Consider the following 19,092-nt stretch of genomic DNA (forward strand, 5'->3'; position numbering starts at 1 on the left):
GCTTCGCAGGGCTTCTCATTGCCTTCACATCCATCCACCCATCACACCATCCTTCTATTCCTTCTTCCCTCGCTCCCTCCGCGGAGGAACCGCAGCCTCCAGGCCTACCTTCTCACCACCTCCACACAAAGCAAACAATCCTAAGTCCCGCCCCTCCCCGCGGCAGGCCCCGCCCAACCACGCTCGTTTACGTCATGTCTCAGCGCCGGAAGTGTATCGGCGGCTGGCGGGAGGCTCGCAAATTGCCATGTAGGTCTGCTTGCCGGCTTGAGCGATGGGCTGGCTGCTGCCGCTGTCCCACACCGTGACACTGACCGTCGTGCACGTGAGACGAGGCATTTGCGGGCTCGGGATGTTCTATGCGGTGAGGAGAGGCCGCAAGACCGGCGTCTTCCTGAGCTGGTGAGACGGAGCCGGGCGGAGCACTTTCTTTATTCTAAACACCAAACGGCTTGTCGAGTCCTCCCGTGTTGCAGGCAAAGACTACTAAAGAGAACGCATAATCACTGCAGACCAGAATTTACACAAGGGTTCCCGTGTGCTGATCGTTCCTGTGGGTGTTTTGTGAGACCGGACCCCCCTGTACCAACTTGAACTTATGGTCTTTCTGCCTTCACTCCCTATATTCAGGGGTTGCAGATAAACAAGCAGCTGATCTGCATCCTCAGCTTCTCCTGTTTTTAAACAGGGTAATCGAGTGGTGCCAATTGTTTGTAATCTCTGTACTGGTGAGTCTGAGGCAGGAGCATCAAATTAGAGGTCAGCATGGCCTGTGGAAGGAAACCACGGAGAGGAGAGGAGGAAGGGGGCGAGAGATGGGAGAGTCTCAAGCTAGAAGCTAGTCCTTGCCTTTGGATCCTTGTAGCAGCCCTTGAAGGCAGATGATGTTTTCAGTGTCATGGGTCGGGTATGTGGCAGAATCAGGTCTTGAACCCAGGTTTGGGCCTACATGACAATAAACTTTTGATGTCAAGGGTTTTTGTCTCTGTGCACCTGTGTATTTCCGTGGGCTCAGCAGCGACAGTACTAATGAAGAAATGTCTCCGAAGAGAGCCCTTTTTCTGTGATTGGTTTTGTTTGTTCTGGTTTGGTTTTTGGTTTTTTTTGAGACTTGGTTTCTTTTTGTAGCCTTGGTTGTCCTGGAACTAACTCTGTAGACCAGGCTGTCCTTGAACTCACATAGATCTGTTTGCCTCAGCCTCCAGAGCTCTGAAGATTAAGGGGGAGTGCCTGCTACCACTGCCCGACTTGGTTGATTCTTAAAGATTAACAAAGTTTTAGTACACAGTGAAGTTGTGAAAGACCCTATGGTGTTAGTGTACTTCCTGGATGGCATTTAGCAGAATGGGCTGGCCAGTCTTAACACCGAAAGGGAGCTAAATTGTGAGGTATATTATGCAGACCGAAAAAGAGTTATTAAAGATGCAACAGTGTGGAGGAACACTAACTATATCATGCTAAGAGAAAAGACAGGTTGAAATGGTCTACAGTGCATGTTTCCAACTACATGGCATCCCGGAACAAATGCAGAGATTGTTGCACAAGTCAGTGTTTTTAGGGTTAGAACAGAGGGAGGGATGAATGTGAGAAAAACAGGTTTTGTTTGGAGACCGACTGGCCTTGAACTGGCTATAATCAAAGATGACCCTGAACATCTGATCTTTTGTCTCCACTTCCCAAATGCTGGCATGATGGGCGTGTACTCCCAAACCAAGGTGGTTTGGGTTGTGATTTTTGAGACAGGGTTTCTAAGCTGCACTGGCTGACCTAGACCTGTATGTATATAGATTAGGGTGGTGTTGAATGAGGTGATCTTCCTGCCTCGCCTCTAGAGTGTAGGATTATAGGCATGCATCCCCACCTCCAGGCGGGGATTTCTCAGGTGTGAGGTTGTTTGGAATGGTGTAACGTGGACCCATGTCACCATCATTTTACATCCACTAAACCTGTAGACTTCACAGCATCGTCAGTGAGCCGCAGTGGAAACAGTGGGCTAGGAACTTCTGGAGGCAGAGGCTTACAGAACTCTTGACTTTCTGTTCCTGTTTTTTGTGAACGTAAACCTTCTGTAAAACTTGACACTGGCTGGGCGGCGGTGGTGCACGCCTTTAATCCCAGCACTCGGGAGGCAGATCTCTGTGAGTTCGAAGCCAGCCTGGTCTACGGAGTGAGTTCCAGGACAGGTTTCTTTTTTTTTTTTTCTTTTGGTTTTCTTTGAGACAGGGTTTCTCTGTGGCTTTGGAGCCCGGCTCCAGGACAGGTTTCAAAGCTACAGAGAAACCTTGTCTTGAAAAACCAAAAATAAATAAATAAAATTAAGTTAAAAAAAAAAACAAATGGAGATGTAAACTGAAGAGGGAAGAAAGCTTGGGCTGATGTATGCACTCTTCCAGGAGTGAGTGCAGAGCGCAGGTGGACCGGTTTCCTGCTGCCAGGTTTAAGAAATTTGCCACAGAAGATGAAGCTTGGGCCTTTGTCAGGAACTCTTCAAGCCCAGAAGGCTCAAAGGGTATGTAACATTAGTATGGTAGTTTAACCTATTAACAGCTCCTTGATTCCCCAATATCACTGCATCTGCTTCCATAGAGGAGATGAAATGATTATCTATCTCTCTTTCCCTGTATAGATTAGAGTTAAGAATAGTGGTTCAAGCTGGGTAATGATGGTGCATGGCTTTAATCTGGGCACTCGGGAGGCAGGCAGAATTCCCAGTTCGAGACCAGCCTGGTCTATAGATTGAGTTCCAAGACAGCCAGGGCTACACAGAAATTCTGTCTCAAAAAAAAAAAAAAAAAGTCATTCAGAGACTAGAGAGCTGACTCAGAGTATCAGAGTTTGATTCTTAGTGCCCATGTCGGGTGACACATCACGACCCCCCGTAGCTCAGGAGGGATGGACACTCGAACACAGAATTAAAAGTAAATTTTACAAAGAATAGTGTGGTTCAGCCAGGTGTGTATGGTGCCTAGGATTGGAAACTGAAGGCCTACTATAAGGGACATCAGATTTAGAGCACACGCATGACTAAGGTGAGCAAGCTGACTCTAATTTAGAACATGTGACAAAAATATGTCTGAAGGGGTTGGAGAGATGGCTTAGCGGTTAAGAGCACTGGCTGTTCTTCCGGAGGTCCTGAGTTCAATTCCCAGCAACCACATCATGGTGGCTCACAGCCATCTGTGATGAGATCTGGTGTCTCCTTCTGGCCTGCAGGCATACATGCAGACAGAACACAGTATGCATAGTAAATAAATAAACATTTAAAAAAATATGTCTGAAGCCCTTGGGAAGTGTCAAGACCTTTTTATTTATTCATCCCTTTATTACTATTTATTTTCAGAGGGAACCTTGGCCTCTCTGGAGCTCCTACAGGGCCAGAGTCTGGGATGGTTCGTTCTCAGTCGTTCCCTCTCTGGTTCATGTAGTCTCTGGTTTTGGGTCATGGTCAGAATCTCTTTCAGGGCAGGAAACCACACATGTGCAGGACTCAGAGGTGAAGACCAGCAAGCGGCCTCGGGAGCCTCTGGGTGAAGGGGAAGAACTGCCAGAGCCAGGGGCAAAGCACACCAAACGGAACACGGAACACACGGAACCGGATCCCCCAGTGAGCAAGGACACATTTTCTTATATGGGTATGCCTTTCTCAGGTTCAATTTTTTGTTTTTGTTTTTCGAGAGGGTTTCTCTGTATAGCTTTGGAGCCTTCCTGGAACTAGCTCTTGTAGACCAGGCTGGCCTTGAACTCACTGAGATCTGCCTGCCTCTGCCTCCCTAGTGTTGGGATTAAAGGCGTGTACCACCACTGCCTGGTGGGTTGAAAAATTTTAATATAATTACAACAAAAGAACAGTCAGCATGAAATCTTTTCCTTTCTAAGTGAGAGGAATTTGAGCTCTTTGTTTTATTGTTGGTGGTGGTTTTCTGAGACAGGGTCTCAGTGTTTAGCCCTTGAAATCTCAAGACTTAGAGAGCTTCCTGCCGCAGCCCCACTGCTGGGATTAAGGATATAGGCAGCCAGTGTAATTTCAGCTGATTTTTAGTCCTATTTGTTTTCTTCTGTAAATATTCTCTAGAAATTTGAGATCTTTTATTTTGGAGAGAGGGCATTACAAAAAGTCCCTTTGGTTTCTTCCTCAACAGGCCAGGGCTCATATCAATGCGGTCTAACCTTTTTACCTTTTATTTTGCAGTGTGGTCCCACTGAGTTACCCAAGGTGGCATTGAACTCCTCCCTTTGAAGCCCAGGCTAGCCTTCAACTTGCTATCCTCTTTCTTTAGCCTCCCAGCCATCTGGTTTCTTTGCAGCCAGTCCTGGCAAAGAGGCCACTATTTTATATATAATCAAACAGTGCAAAAATCTTTAATCTTTTGGGAATTCTTGGGGAACCCTCACATAGCCATAGGCTGCTGAGGCAGAGGAAGGAGCAGGGCCCAAGCAGAGGTGTCTGCTAGAGCTGAGCAGTTCCAGCCTGAAGCCGTTTGTCCAACCCTCAGACCTCACTGGGTCCCGAGGAAAAGAGATCTTGGGCTCTTTCTGTGTTTAGCTCCAAGGGCAACTGTGTGCTCTTAGTAACTACAGTATGTAAATTTCCTTTTGTCTTGCATGCCTGGGAACAGGGAGAGGCAGCATTTAAAGATGAATCAGCATTTGGTGTGTCCTGAGTTTTTGCCAAGAGGGAGCCATCTGTGCTTTCCCTCCAGGGACAGCGCCGAGAGTCACTGGAGCTGGGAGAGTAGACATAGTGAGAGTAGACATGGGTGGTTTCCTGAGACGAGCGGGTCCTTTCACTGCTCAGTGTGCTGCACAGGTGTGTCAGCTTGACGCAGACTAGAGTCGTCTGAGAGGACAGGACCTCAGTTGAGAAAATGCTTCCATAAGAACAGGCTCTAGTCATTTTTTTAAATTAGTTATTGATAGAGAAGGGCCAGCCCATTGTGGGTGGGACCATCCCTGGGTCCTATAAGAAAGCAGGCTGAGCAAGCTATGGGGGCAAGCCAGTAAGCAGCACTCCTCCATGGTCTCTGCATCAGCTCCTGCCTCCAGGTTCCTGCCCTGCTTGAGTTCCTGTCCTGACTTCCTTTGGTGATGGATGTTGATTGTGATGTTTTATCAGATTAATAGAAACCCCAACTCGGTCACTCATTGGCAGGAACCTAAGGAGTGAGCCATTTCCAGCTTGCCAGCTGTCACTTGGCAGTGTCTTTAGTGGCTTCAAGGAGGGTTTAGTTGTATGGGTAGAAACCAAGTTCCAGCCTCTGCTCAAATGTCATCGTCCTCTGCTCTTTGAGGGACACTGCTCCCCATCTTCCCCTGATCCTGCTGTGCTCAGGCAGCTGACCTCTGGACAGCGCCTCCTGTGCAGGTGGTCTCTGATGTCCCCTCTCCCACTCAGTTTCTCCTGTACTCTGCTGAGGGTGTTGCTGACCACACTCAGGCCTGACAGTGGCCCTAGGTCTGCCCTTCCCACTTGAGCAAGCCGTGTTTAAAGGAGGAAGCAGAGATGAGAACTACTTTATAGTTAGTAGCAAACATGCTAAGTGAAAATGTGACCACTGGCCAGCAAACTTGACTTTCTAGCATATGGGGCCAGCATCCCGCCAAGCATTTCTTTTTCTGAAAGGACAGCTTGAGAGTGAAAGTAACTGAGCCACAAGTTTGAGGTATAAGTTTGTCTCACAGTGGGAAGTTCTGTCTTTAACTCACCTGGCATGTGGGACAAGCAAAAAGTGGCCACACCCCATGGCGGGAATCCTTGTCATCCTGGACAGAAAAATAAAGCGGTGGTCAGTGTTGAGCAGGTTGGTGCAGTATCCTCCCTCTTCCCTCTCACAGGAGAGTCTGTTGTTGTCTACACGGATGGCTGCTGTTCCAGTAACGGGCAGAATCGAGCGAGAGCAGGAATTGGCGTTTACTGGGGGCCAGGCCACCCCTTGTAAGTAAACACAGCTGAGTGTGAACACCACGTTGTTACTAAGTCTTGTCAGGATTTGCTTATTGATGCGTTCTTGGTGAAACCTGCCCTGTAAAGAGCATTGGTGGGGATAGAAGAAGAGCAGCTTTGATTTATGTCAGTGCCAGGCAGCTTGGTTTTTGACAGTGCCAAATGCCAAGACTTGGTGTTGTTTCCCTGTGCCTAGTTTGTACAAGTCATAACGTGTGTGTGTGTGTGTGTGTGTGTGTGTGTGTGTGTGTGTAGAGGAGCCAGCCAACAGCGATGAAGGGACAGGGTACCAGCTCAGAACCCATCCCATCACTGACTTATTTTTCTGAGACAGGGTTTCCTTATGTAGCCTTGGCTGGCCTAGAACTCGCTATGAGGCTGGCCTGGCACTCGTAGAGATCCTCCTGCCTCTCTCGCTCTCTCTCTTTCATAAGTGCTGGGATTAAATGCGTGTACCACCACACCTGGTGACTTTTAGATTTTTTTTTTTTTTTTTTTGACTTTTAGACTTTTGAAGATGCTTAACCTAGAGACACTCAGAAAGCACAGCCAAAGGTGTGAACTAGACCATTCACATTTACCCAGTCCCTGCAGTGAGGGATACGGAGTGGCGGCTATCAGCCACCTCCGAGGTTCTCTAACCAGGTTTGAGGTTCATCGGGAACTGCTGTCAGACTTAGTTTGTTCATTAATTTAAAAAGTATTTTGATTTTTCCATTTTAAATATTTACCTGTATTCAACATATTAATTAACTCAGGTAATAAGGGTTTTTGTTTTGTTTTTTGTTCTCACTGTGTAGCCCTGGCTGACTTGTAACTTGTGGAGATTCTCTTCCCTCAGCCACTCAAGTGCTGGGATTAAAGTATACACCAAGCTGGGCAATGGTAGTCCAGGCCTTTCAAGAAATCCTGTCAAAGTGTGCACTACCATGTGTTTCTTTTTTTCTTCCTTTCTTTCTTCCTTCCTTCCTCTCTTTCTCTCTCTCTCTCTCTCTCTCTCTCTCTCTTTTTCTTTCTTTCTTTCTATGTTGAGACAGGGTCTCTCTGCAACCCTGGTGTCCTGGAGCTCTCTGTGTAGATCAGAGACTGGCCTCCAACTCACAGAGATCCTTCTACCTCTGCCTTCAGAGTGCTGGGATTACAGGTGTATGGCTTTCTAAGTTTGTGTTGTTTGCAAAGGTTGATATTTGGACCAGGGTCCTTTTTTTGTTTTGTTTTTTGAATTTTTTGAGACAAGGGTTCTCTGTAGCTTTGGTGCCTGTCCTGGAACTAGCTCTTGTAGACCAGGCTGACCTCAAACTCACAGAGATCCATCTGCCTCTGCCTCCCCAGTGCTGGGATTAAAGGTATGCACCACCACTGCCCATCTCTTGGACCAGGGTCTTATGGGTGCTTGTCCCTGAACTGTTTTTCGAGGCTGTTGTTCGTGTGTAGGTTTTCTGTTTCAGTTGAAAGTAAACACTAGTTTGTTATTATCTATTGAGAAGAATCGCTTTAGGACTTAGCATTGTAATTTTGTTTTTTCTTTTCTGCACTGTTTTGAAACAGAAATGTAGGCGTTAGACTTCCTGGGCGACAGACAAACCAGAGAGCCGAGATCCATGTAAGTGCCAGATAACTGTGGGTCTGGCTTTCCTCCACATGACACAAGATCAGTCTTGTTCCCCTTCTTTATTGTCTTGGATAGAAGATATAGAAAGTCCACAAGAAACACGTAGGCTAACAGCAGTCTTCAAGTCTCTAGAAGAGCTCTAGGATCGTTTCCCGTGGTTCCATGGGGGCGTTGTAAGTGTAGCCTCTTCACATAGAGAAGGCAGCATGGTGACACAGACAGAGCCGGGCTTCGGGCTTAGAGCCCACAGTGGGTAATGCAGAGAGTCGAGCATTTTCCACATAGCATGACCGTGGACTTGCTTTTTCAAGGCAGCCTGCAAAGCCATCATGCAAGCCAGGGCTCAGAACATCAGCAAGCTGGTTCTTTACACAGACAGCATGTTCACCATCAACGGTAAGCCTATCCGGGTACCAAGAAGGAAAACAGGCCTTTCTTCCTAGAAAGAGGTAGTGTCACAGTCCCGGGTGATGTTGGGCTTTTCAGGTTCAGAAGAATAGGAATCTGGGTCTGCTGTCTTGGGGCGGGGGAGGCTTAGTCACCTGAGGTCAGGAAGTTAGTATCTACGGGTGACAGCATGCTGGCTCTGGGGCTGGAGTGGCTGAGCAGAAGCGCATGGAGCCCCTTGTTCCTCTGATTGGATCAGGGAGAGGAAAGGCGGGGCTTTGGGACTGCTTGAAGGAACAAGGGAAAGCACCTAAGGAAGGGAACTGTCCAGGCTCTGACTCGGAATGAGAGGAGCCACTGTGAGAAGAGATGAGGGGCCAGGAGAGGCCAGGCCCTCCTGATGGATGAGCGTGAGCGTGTGTTCCCTAGGGATAACCAGCTGGGTCCAGGGCTGGAAGAAGAACGGCTGGAGGACGAGCACGGGGAAGGACGTGATCAACAAGGAGGACTTCATGGAGCTGGACGAGCTCAGCCAAGGCATGGACATCAAGTGGGTGAGTCCACTGCGCATCACACGACCTAAATTAGCTGAGAGGTGGGGTCGGGAAAGGGTTTGTGGCCAGGTTAAAGCAGCAGCTTCCACCAAGTCAATGTGTTAGACACAGAATGGGTTTCACTGTGACGGCATCGAACGTGTACATCATGTTTGGTGCGTACCCACTCCCACTCCTCCTTCTCTCCTCCTCTGATGGTTTTCTGTGTTTCCTGTGATTCAGTACATTTAATCGGTTGTTCACAGGGGTACAGAAGCATGGGCACTTAGTAGTGTCTACAGCCCTGAAGGAAGTCTGTCTTCCCTCATAAAGCACTAACCACCTGAAGAAGCCCAGGGAGTGGGGGGACCTCATGCACCCCTCCTGCATCAGGACAGTGTTGACAGGTCCAGTTCTGGGCAGACCCTGTGCTGCTAACCACAGCTCCGATGAGTTCATGAGGGTGGTAGCCATGTCTCAGTTCCACTCCTTTCTTTGGCTGTCATATCTTCCCTCTTCTCCCATGATGTATCCTGCCTGAGCCCTGGAGCAGGTGACATTGATGTCCCATTTATGGCTGAGCTCTCAACAGTCACTTATCTCAGGCCAGTTATGGATCTGTAATAATCGCCACCCACTGCAGGAAAAAGAAAAAAAAAATTAAGCCAGCAGCACTAATCTACGAGCAAAACCACAGGCATTTAGTGAGACAGTAGTAGCTTTCCCACTGGGCCTGTGACTGCCCAGCACACGACTTTCACAGGTTTGCAGCACCAGGTGTGAGGTCCTCCTGTGGGGTGGGCTGGAACTCCATTCAGAAGGCGGATGGTCACCTCAAAACAGATTTGTCACTGTTATTCTAGTGGGTACTTCTTACCTGTCGGGTTGGTGTTACGGCATGTTTCTTCCCCAGCAACCTACACAGTGCCTTCCCAAGCTAGGAAAGCTAGCCAGCAGGGAGGCAGCTTCCAGATCAGTTTCAGGTTGTTTTCTTTGTGTCCTACAGCCAAGGAATGTGTTGTCTTCAGCAGTAAGGTCTTAGCATCTAGTTTTGGTGCCCCTCCCCTCAAGAACAGTGCAACAGCCAGTTCTGTTTTGGGGACCACAGTGAACTTCTTAACAAAATAGTCTATATATTTTTGTCACCTTGAGTATCGTGGTTGGGTGAGGCAGGCAGTTGTAGCACAGGTTGGTCTCTAATGAGCTGTGTAGCCAGGGTGGTCTCAATTGAGTCTCTCATCCTCCCCGTGTTGACTGCAGGCTCATGCCACTCACCCGGTTTATGTAGCACCGAGGACTGCACTCCGGAGGAACACTCTATTAGCTGAGCCCATGGCTGCAGCCCTAGTGTCTTTTACCCCCTTCCGGGGAGGGGAGGCGGGGCTGTGAACATGAGCTTTGCAGCACATGTAAACATCAGGAAAGATTAAAGGGGATTTTTATTTTAACAGATGCATGTTCCTGGTCACTCGGGATTTGTGGGCAACGAAGAAGCTGACAGGCTGGCAAGGGAAGGCGCGAAGCAATCTGAAAACTGAGCAAAGTGATTGCTGCACACTCAGACCCGAGGCAGTGACTGTTCATTTGTTCTGATGTGCAGTGAGGCCACAGCTGGAAGACTCAACCATGACCTGTGACACAGCTTGATGAGAAGTGCTTAAATAATGGAAAGGGGAGGTTGAGCTCACATTTCTGGGAAGTTTCAGCCTTTGTGCCTTGTGGGTCTGATATTCTTGTTTGATTTGTTGTTATCTGGCCGAAAATGCTCCAGCTTGATTTCAGTAGGAATCAGTGAGACACTGGTCAGTAGATGTGGTCTAAAGGTTCCAGAATGTTCATTTTCCTTCCGGTGTGCACAGGTACAAGCCTCCTGCCCTTGCAGGCGCCCTGGGTCTCTGTGTGCATCGGAGACGACATGGCCATGCAGAAGCCAAGGCTGGTCTGAGGCCAGGCAGAGCCTGCGCCCAAGTGACCTTGGCTCCTGGACCGCCTTGAGGGACAGCTGAGAACTTTAAAAAATCAAGATGCATAAATATATTGCTATTGGATTTCTTTGGCTATTTTTCCTAAAAATACCGTATAAATTTAAAACATGTTTAAAGTTATCCTTATTTATTTTTATAATAAAAGTATACAGGAATTACACAAAATCATGTAGTTTTTAAAGTTACTGTTAAAGGTAACTGTCTCTTACTATCTAAAACTAGAAATTGAGAAATTAGTCTAGAGAAACAGGGTGATTAGTCAGATTGTTCTTAGGCAGACCCTCACGGCCCTTAAGAAATGGAACGTTGCCGGGCGGTGGTGGCGCACACCTTTAATCCCAGCACTCGGGAGACAGAGGCAGGCGGATCTCTGAGTTCGAGGCCAGCCTGGTCTACAAGAGCTAGTTCCAGGACAGGCTCAAGAAACTACAGGGAAACCCTGTCTTGAGAAACCAAAAAAAAAAAAAAAAGAAAGAAAGAAAGAAATGGAATGTTGTGCAGCCTTGCTCTAGAGAAGACAGGGATGATGGGGACACCAAGACAGTGCTGTCACCTGAGCTGACACTGAGTTCGTTAGAGTGGGACGCTGGGCCATTGCCTGAGCCTAGGGCAGGTGGAGTCATCCCTGAGAACCAGTCCCAGCCGCAGTTCCCGCACTCTCCAGCTCACTCTGCAGGCTGTCACTGTGGTAGCGTGTATCAGGGAGGACGGGGTGTTGGCCTGAGTGAGGCTGGGGTGACTGGTATCCATCTCTGCTGGCTTGGTGAGGGATCTGTGTAGTAAGGCCAGCTAACTGTCCTGCATGGAGGTGGGGGAATGGATAACTGCATGCCTCATAAGCTTGAGGACCTGACCTGAGTTCAGAACTCCAGCACCATGTAACAGGATGGGCATGATGAGAGCATGCTTGGTCACCCCAGCACTGTGAGAGGTAAAGACTGCAGAGTTGCTGCTGCAGCTTGTAGAACATTCAGCCTGGCTGAAAACCTGAGCTCCATGTTGAATGGTCAGAGAACAGAGCAGAGACACCAGTGTCCTGTGTCTTCAGATACACCTGCTCACGCGTGCATTAGCACAGAGTCCCGTATTAGAACCAGGTGTGGGGCACACACCTGGAATTTCAGGGTTTGAGAGGCAGAGGAGGTAGGGAGGGTCAGGAGTTCAAGGTCGACTTAGACTATATAGCAAGTTTGAGGCTAGCCTGGGCTACCTGAAACCATGTCACCAAACGAAACCTCTCAACATGGTTATCTGTGTGTTTCTCTAGTGGGGACTGAATGTAGAGTCTAGCATGGTGGGCAAGCACTCTACTACTGAGCTGCATCATCTCCGCTCACACCGTGTATGTAGGCTGCAGAGTATGCCACCTGTCTGTCTCATTCTCCACTTCTAAAAATTTAATAGCATATGTGTTATAGGTTTTAGTAAATTTTCAAACACACGCATAGTGTATTTTGACCATTTTAACCACCCATAACCCTGTCTTGTCTGCACTCCCCAGTGGTCCCTTTTCTGAGCCAGCCCCTTTCCATTGATAACTTCTGAAAGTTGTTATATAGAGCGCAAAGGCCTCGATACTGGCTTGATGTGAAGATTGGCTGGAGGACAGAAGCCAGCTCTCCGGATGTGTTTTACATAGTCTAGGGCCGTGCTCAAACCCTGGGATAATACACCGCCAAGAATATCTATCACATGAGAAGTCCCATGACACTGTTGCAAATTGGACTGTAGTCTAAGGGTGTGGGATTCATAGAATTGCTTTTGGAAATAGATGATAGTCCATTTGGTCAGTCTGCGTACCCGTGTCTCATGGCATGGATGCAGACTACAGCTGGAGCGCGTCCTCAAGAAAAGCCTTCCTTTTTCACTTAGGGGTGTGTGTGTATGCTCTGCAAGGCCAGAAGGGGATTGGGTCCGCAGGAGTTGTACTTGTAAACATCCAGTGTGAGTGCTTGGAACTGACCTTGATCTGTCTGTAAGAGCAGCAAGCACTCAGCCATCATCCTTCTCTCCAGCCCCACATCATCCTGTTTGGTTAGAAGCAGTCTCTATCAGTGGGTCTAAAGCTCACTGATTCAGCTAGACCAGCAAGCCAAGCTCCAGTAATCCACCTGTCCCCATCTCCCCAGTGCTAGGACTATTGGTACAGGCAGCTGTACCTAGGTTTTGTGTGTTGTGTGTGTGTGTATGTGTGTGTGTACACACACATGTTCCTCTCTATTTTCTCATCCTGTTTGCAGATTTTTTTTTTTCTTTTTCGAGACAGGGTTTTTCTGTAGCTTTGGATCCTGTCCTGGAACTAACTTCAACTCACAGAGATCCGCCTGCCTCTGCCTCTGTCCAACTCACAGAGATCCGCCTGCCTCTGCCTCTGTCCAACTCACAGAGATCCGCCTGCCTCTGCCTCTGCCTCTGCCTCTGCCTCCCGAGTGCTGGGATTAAAGGTGTGCGCTACCACAGCCCCGCCACAGGTTTTAAATATTTATTTATTATGCATAGAATATTCTGTCTGTGTGTATGTCTGCAGGCCAGAAGAGGGCACCAGACCCCATTACAGATGGTTGTGAGCCACCATGTGGTTGCTGGGAATTGAACTCAGGACCTTTGGAAGAGCAGGCAATGCTCTTAACCTCTGAGCCATCTCTCCAGCCCATGTGTGCATGGTTTTTATGGAGGTGTGTGGTGGGTGTTTTCTTCAGTTGCTCTCCACCTTAATTATTTTGAAATAGGGCATTACTATATGGCAGCCCTGGCTGGCCTGGATCTCTGAATTTGTACACCAAGATGGCCTCAAGCGCAGAGATCACCTACCTCTTCGTGCTAGGGTTAAAGGTATGCGCCTCCACACCCAGCCACTTTGTTTCTGATTCTGGCTCGCTGAACCTGGAGCTCACCAGTTTAGCTAGAGTGTCTGGTTAGCAAGCCCTAGTAATCTGCCTGTCTCCTCAGTGCTGGCATTGTAGGCACATGCAGCCATGCCCAACTTTTGCCCAGGTGCTAAGAATCTGAACTCAGGTTCTTGCATTTGTGTGGTAAACACTTTATTGACTGAGCCATTTCTTCAGCCTGTGTCTGACTTTCTATGTGGGTCTGGGAATCCAAACTGGGATTCTCCTGCTTGTGTATGTAGCAAGTACTTTACCAACAGACCTAGGTCTCCAGCCCCCTCCTTTGGCATTTTGTGGGAGTCTTACTAAATTGGTTGGGCCGGTCTTGAATTCTTAGTAGCCTATGCAGCCCTTGAAGCTGTTACCCTCCTGTCTCAGCCTCCAGATGAATTAGAATTATAGGCTTTTACCACCAGACATGGCCCATTCTTTTTAAAGCAGGGTCCCAGCGTTGGATTTACAATCTTCCCTCGGCCTCCAAAAAGTTAGGATTATGGACGTACACCACCATGCCCAGTTTATACTGCACTGCGGGACAGACAGGACTTGGTGCATGTCAGTGAACAGTCTACCAAGTAGCCGCATTTCTAGCTAACAGTGGCTTTAAATGATTTCCTTTTTGAATTATGCATGTGGTAGTTTCAGTGAGCTGCTGCTGTCATCGAGGGCATTTGAGTGTTTGGTCCCTAATTGGTAGCTCTGTTTGGGGAGGCCGAGGCGGTGTGGCATTGCTGGAGGAAATGTGTCACTGGAGGGTGAGGTTTAAGAGATTAAGGATTTGTATACTTCGAGTTTGCCCCCTCTGCTTTCTACTCGCAGTTGGAGAATGTAAGCTCTCAGCTTTTCCTGCTGCCATGCCTAGCTCTGGCTGCCATGCTTCCCCGTTGTGATGGTGATGGATTCATCCTTCTGGAACCCTAAACCCCAAATAAATCCTTCCATCATTGCCTTGGTCATGCTGTTTTCTCGTGGCAAAAGACAAGTACAGTGTGTGTTGTTGGTGAGGCATGCCAGGTGCCAGAGGAGGCCAGAACCATGGTACAGGTGAGCTGCCTGGTGTGGGTGTTCTGGTCCTCAGCAAGAGCAGCAAGCGTTCTTAACTGCTGAGTCATCTCTCCACACCTGCTTGGTGGCTTTTCAAAAGGGGGACACCTGAGCTGGCATGCACCCCCTTAGATGCACCTGCCCCCTACCTGTCAGGTGTGACCTATCCATATTGGACTTCCCAACCTCCTTAACTGTGAAATAAAATTCCTTTTTTTTTTTTTTTGTTTTTGTTTTTCGAGACAGGGTTTCTCTGTGGCTTTAGAGCCTTTCCTGGAACTAGCTCTTGTAGACCAGGCTGGTCTCGAACTCACAGAGATCCGCCTGCCTCTGCCTCCCGAGTGCTGGGATTAAAGGCGTGCGCCACCACAGCCTGACCCTCCTTTTATTTTTCAAAATGAAGTATTTAATCTACTCTAGGCCTGGTGGCACAAGCCCAAGGCAGGAGGATGTCAAATTTAAGACTAGCCTGAGTCACTTAGAGTCTTGTCTCAAACATTAAAAAGAGGGCTGGGCTGGGTGGTAGTGGCGCATGCCTTTAATCACAGCACTCAGGAGGCAGAGGCAGGCCGATCTCTGTGAGTTCAAGGCCAGCCTGATCTACAAGCGTTAGTTCTGGGACAGGGACCAAAGCTACAGAGAAACCTTGTTTTAAAACACCAAAAATAAAATAAAACTAAAAAGAGGGCTGGGAATAGGGTTCAGCTGTAGAGTTCTTGCCTGGTGCGGGAGGTCCTGGTTCAATCCCTGGGACTGTGATGGAAAGAAACCCTTAATTGGCAGCTGTCATGGCTGCACAAAATGAGCTGACAGGGGGGTTGTGCTGTGGATTGCATTCAGGGTTTTGTTTTGTACGAGCTAGGAAAGTGCACAGGCATTCAGTGGATTTGGTTCTTAATGTAATTAATGGCAGGAGTATTGTTCAGAAAAGCAACTGCCTCTTGAAAGCCAGTATTATAACTGCTTGTGGCACGCCTCTTTGTGTCCCCCTCCCCGCCAGCTAATTGCCTTGCACTTCCTAGGCAAGCAGCCCCATCGCCTGCTGAGGACGCTCACTCCACTCCTTCCTGTACTCAGCTCTCTCCCCACCGTCTGATGGCTAATTGCCAGTCTCCTGGCACTTCCCACTCAGGTGGGCTGGCTGGAGTGCCTCCGGGAGAGCACTGTGGGTGAGCTGGGTCTCTCAACCCTCACTGTTCAGGATGCGTTTCTGTGATTATCTTTTGGCAACCCCAGCCTCGAAAACCACATCACGGAGTTAAATCTACGTCCCCCAGCTTCTGCGTGCTGGACCAGCCACGGGAATTCTTTGTTCTTTCTTCCCTCGGCAGAGCCCTGTTTCACCTGGTGATGAAGTTTTGCCTGCTGCTTAAGCATCCCTGTCCCCTGTCCCCAGGAGGCTCTCCTTGTTACTACCCTCCCTATCTTGATGTGGCTTGAGTCCCAGTGTATGCAGGAAGTATCTCTGTGTGCTGTGTTATCAGGCCCAAAGGAAACTCCATTTCCCCAAATCCTAAAAGGCAGAAGGGACAAAAGGCTGTCTGGCTGACTGTGGTGTCTATTAGCATCTAACCGTGGTGCCTATTAGCACACCAAAGAGCATGCGGGCTGCCAGGCTCCCCAGCTCTTCTCACCTCCCCAGCCCTGAATTTCTCAGCTCACAGGTTTCCCTTTCCCCAGCTGTTCAGTTCTCCTTACAGCCTTGCTGTTTTGGCTGTGCATGCTCCATCTATCTGTCTCGCTGTCTGCCTCCTTCCTTTCTGCTCTCCGGAGCTCTTCATCTCTGTGTTCCCCTCTCTACTCTGCTCCTTCTCCCATGGCCAGGTCCAGTCTGCTGGCTACGCTCAGTCTACTCCTTTCTCTGCGTTGGACTCTTCCAGGTATGGAGCTGGCGTTTTCTTTGGGCTGCCAACCAGCTCACCAATAAAGAAATGGAAACTTATTATGAATGCTCAGCTTTAGAATAGGCTTGTTCCACTAGCTCGTTCAATTTAATTTAACCTGCTTCTATTTATCTACATTTTGCCTTGGGGCTTTTTACCTCTCTTTCATTCTGTATGTCCTACTTTTCTGATTCCTCCATGTCTGCCTGTCCTTTTTCTTCCTTGAGCCGAAATTCCTCCTCCTATTTACTTTCCCTGCCTGAAAGTCCCACCTATACCTCCTCCCTTGCTATTGGTCATTCAACTTTTTATTAGACCAATCAGGTGCCTTAGGCAGGCAAGGTAAAACAGCAACACATCTTTACATATTAAATAAGTGCAACACACCTCTGCATAGTTAAACAAGTATTCTGCATCACGGATGCCTCATATTCTCTCTCTCTCTCTCTCTCTCTCTCTCTCTCTCTCTCTCTCTCTCTGTCCCCCCTCTTTCCCTTCCTCCCTCCCTCCCCCCCTCGAATCTACAACATAGTCCTTCTACTTAACCATTCCAATCATGTCAGTTTATGCAATGTTATTCACAGGGTGCTCAGGGCCTCTCCAGGTCTGGCACATGGTAAGCTACAGTCCCAGGAGCCCTTATCTTCAGCGTGAGGCCACAGGTCCTTGCTATGATGAGGCAGATGGTCTGGGATGGCTTGATGTAAGTAACTTGACAGTTCAGGATGGAACAGGGCCTGGAGGTGGGGAAGGTTACCCTGATTTCAAGCTCAGAAAATTTGCAGGGAGGCCTGTCAGATGGATCAAAAGTTGCTTGCTTTCACACCTGAGAACCCACGCTTCATCCCTGGAACCCACGTGGTGGAAGGAAAGAACATATTCTTAAACTGTCCTCTGACCACATACATGCCATCACATAAGTGCCTCCATCCATGTAGACACACACACTCTCTCTCTCTCTCTCTCTCTCTCTCTCTCTCTCTCTCTCTTTCTCTCTCTCTCTCTCTCTCACACACACACACACACACACACACACACACAGAGAGAGAGAGAGGAGAGAGAGAGAGAGAGAGAGAGAATGAGAGGAGAGACGAGAGAGAGAGAGACATAGAGAAGCACACATTTAAGCTAAATGTTCCTTTAAAAATTTCACCGGGTTTGAGTTGCACACATCCCACTAGGGAATTGTACGGCTGGTTTTTTGTGTCAATTTGACACAAGCTAGAGTCATCAGAGAGGAACCTCACCTGAGGAAATGTCTCCTTGAGAGCCAGCTGTGAGACATTTCTCAATTAGTGATCAGTCCATGGTGGGTGGGGCCATCCCTGGACTGGTGGTCTGGGTTCTATAAGAAAGCAGACTGAGCAAGCAATGGGGAGCAAGCCAGTAAGCAGCACCTCTCCATGGCCACTGCATTAGCTCCTGCCTTCAGGTTCCTGTCCTGCTCGAGTTCCTGTCCTGAGTTTCTTCAGGGATAAACAGCAATGCTACACAACAATGTAAGCCTAATAAACCCTTTCTTTTTTAACTTGCCTTTTGGTCATGGTGTTTGGTCGCAGTAATAGAAACCCTAACTAAGACAGGAACGAAAAAATATTTTTCTTCATATGAATATTTTTTCAGTGGCTACTAAGGTGTTGGGGTGTTGTATTGTTTACTTTTGTAGGTTGTGAATCAATTCTTTACAAAAGCATTTCATTTTGGCTCATGGTTTGAGATGGTACTGTCCATTGTGGCAAGGAAGCCATGGTAGCAGCTGGCCACATTGCCTATGCCATCAGGACAGAGTGAGATGAATGCTGGCACTAAGCTTGGCTTCTCACTTCAGGCTCTTAGCCCAGTCCAGACACGCTCCTTCACAAACACAACCAGAGGTGTGTCCCAAATGCCATCTCTGTTGTTTGGCCCTTGCATGTCTGGTCAACAGCAGCTGGATAGCAGGTGGCTCAGGTCGGGATGAAGAAGGCCTCAGATGCTCCAATGGAGTCACTCCCGGCTTGCCCCTCTGATGCGAGTCCTGGGGGTCAGTTTTAAACACACCGTGTCTCTGCTGTAGTTGAATCTACTCCCCTAGGATTTTGACACCTCCTGTCGCATCTGTAGCCCCATGGGGCTGTCAGGATGCTGCTGCTGAGGACTGTGGAGGCTGAGAGCTCTCTGGAGAAAACGCGTGTGACAGGAAGGAAATGTCAGAGCAGGTACCCTTCATCAGCTGGAGGGCTCTTGTTTACATCCCATCCTCCGCAATCAGCATCTCACAAGAACAGTGAGGAGTCTGTGAGCTCCCTGCTCGGTGCTTCCCACGCCTAAGGACACACACCTGACAGGGTTTCATAACCGGCTGGTTTTTAGTTGCTGAGATGAGTTACTTGACCCAAAGAGCCCCAGCTTGCAGTGGGCCGACCTAGCCCTCTTGAAGAGTAGCCCCGAATCTGGGTGGCCTTCATGGAAGATGAACAGAGTACCTATACCCAAATCTCCGCAAACGGTGGAAGCAAGAAGGTGGCAAAACAAAAGACTGTGTCATCTCTGAACTGCAGCAGAGCTGGCATGTCTTAGCACCTAAAGGTGCAGGGACCAGCTGTAGCCACTACTGTAGGAAGTCACAGAGGTATCCTAAAGGGTTTTTACAGACTGCCAGGGCTGGAGGAAGAGAAATGACAGCACTCTGAGGTCACTAGGGCAGTGACAGAAGGCTGCCACGGTGACCATGAGGCCAGGATGAGGACGCTCATTTTGTTGAGGGAAATGTTCAATTTCCATCAAGCTGATGGGCCCTGTAACAATAAAGACAGGCAGGAGAGGAGAGAGTGCAGTTC

General features: G+C 48.5%; 1 protein-coding gene across 1 annotated transcript; it reads left to right on the plus strand.

Annotated features, from left to right (window-relative positions):
• Nucleotides 1–223: 223 nt before the first annotated feature.
• Rnaseh1 (ribonuclease H1) lies at nt 224–10,521 on the plus strand. The gene is made up of 8 exons (XM_038320597.2): nt 224–402; nt 2,394–2,509; nt 3,462–3,632; nt 5,833–5,932; nt 7,490–7,544; nt 7,865–7,949; nt 8,370–8,494; nt 9,925–10,521. Exons 1-8 carry the CDS (start codon nt 275–277, stop codon nt 10,009–10,011), a joined length of 867 nt encoding a protein of 288 aa, XP_038176525.1. The 5' UTR covers nt 224–274; the 3' UTR covers nt 10,012–10,521.
• The last annotated feature ends 8,571 nt before the right edge of the window (nt 10,522–19,092 follow it).

This window comes from Arvicola amphibius, chromosome 2 (genome assembly GCF_903992535.2).
Source record: "Arvicola amphibius chromosome 2, mArvAmp1.2, whole genome shotgun sequence".
Lineage (NCBI taxonomy): Eukaryota > Metazoa > Chordata > Mammalia > Rodentia > Cricetidae > Arvicola > Arvicola amphibius.

Coding starts and splice junctions, on each gene's coding strand:
- Rnaseh1 (XM_038320597.2), top strand. CDS start 275: ATGGGCTGGCTGCTGCCGCTGTCCCACACCGTGACACTGACCGTCGTG. Junction 7,545..7,864: donor ACCAGAGAGCCGAGATCCAT/GTAAGTGCCAGA, acceptor TGCTTTTTCAAG/GCAGCCTGCAAAGCCATCAT. Junction 7,950..8,369: donor CAGCATGTTCACCATCAACG/GTAAGCCTATCC, acceptor TGTGTTCCCTAG/GGATAACCAGCTGGGTCCAG.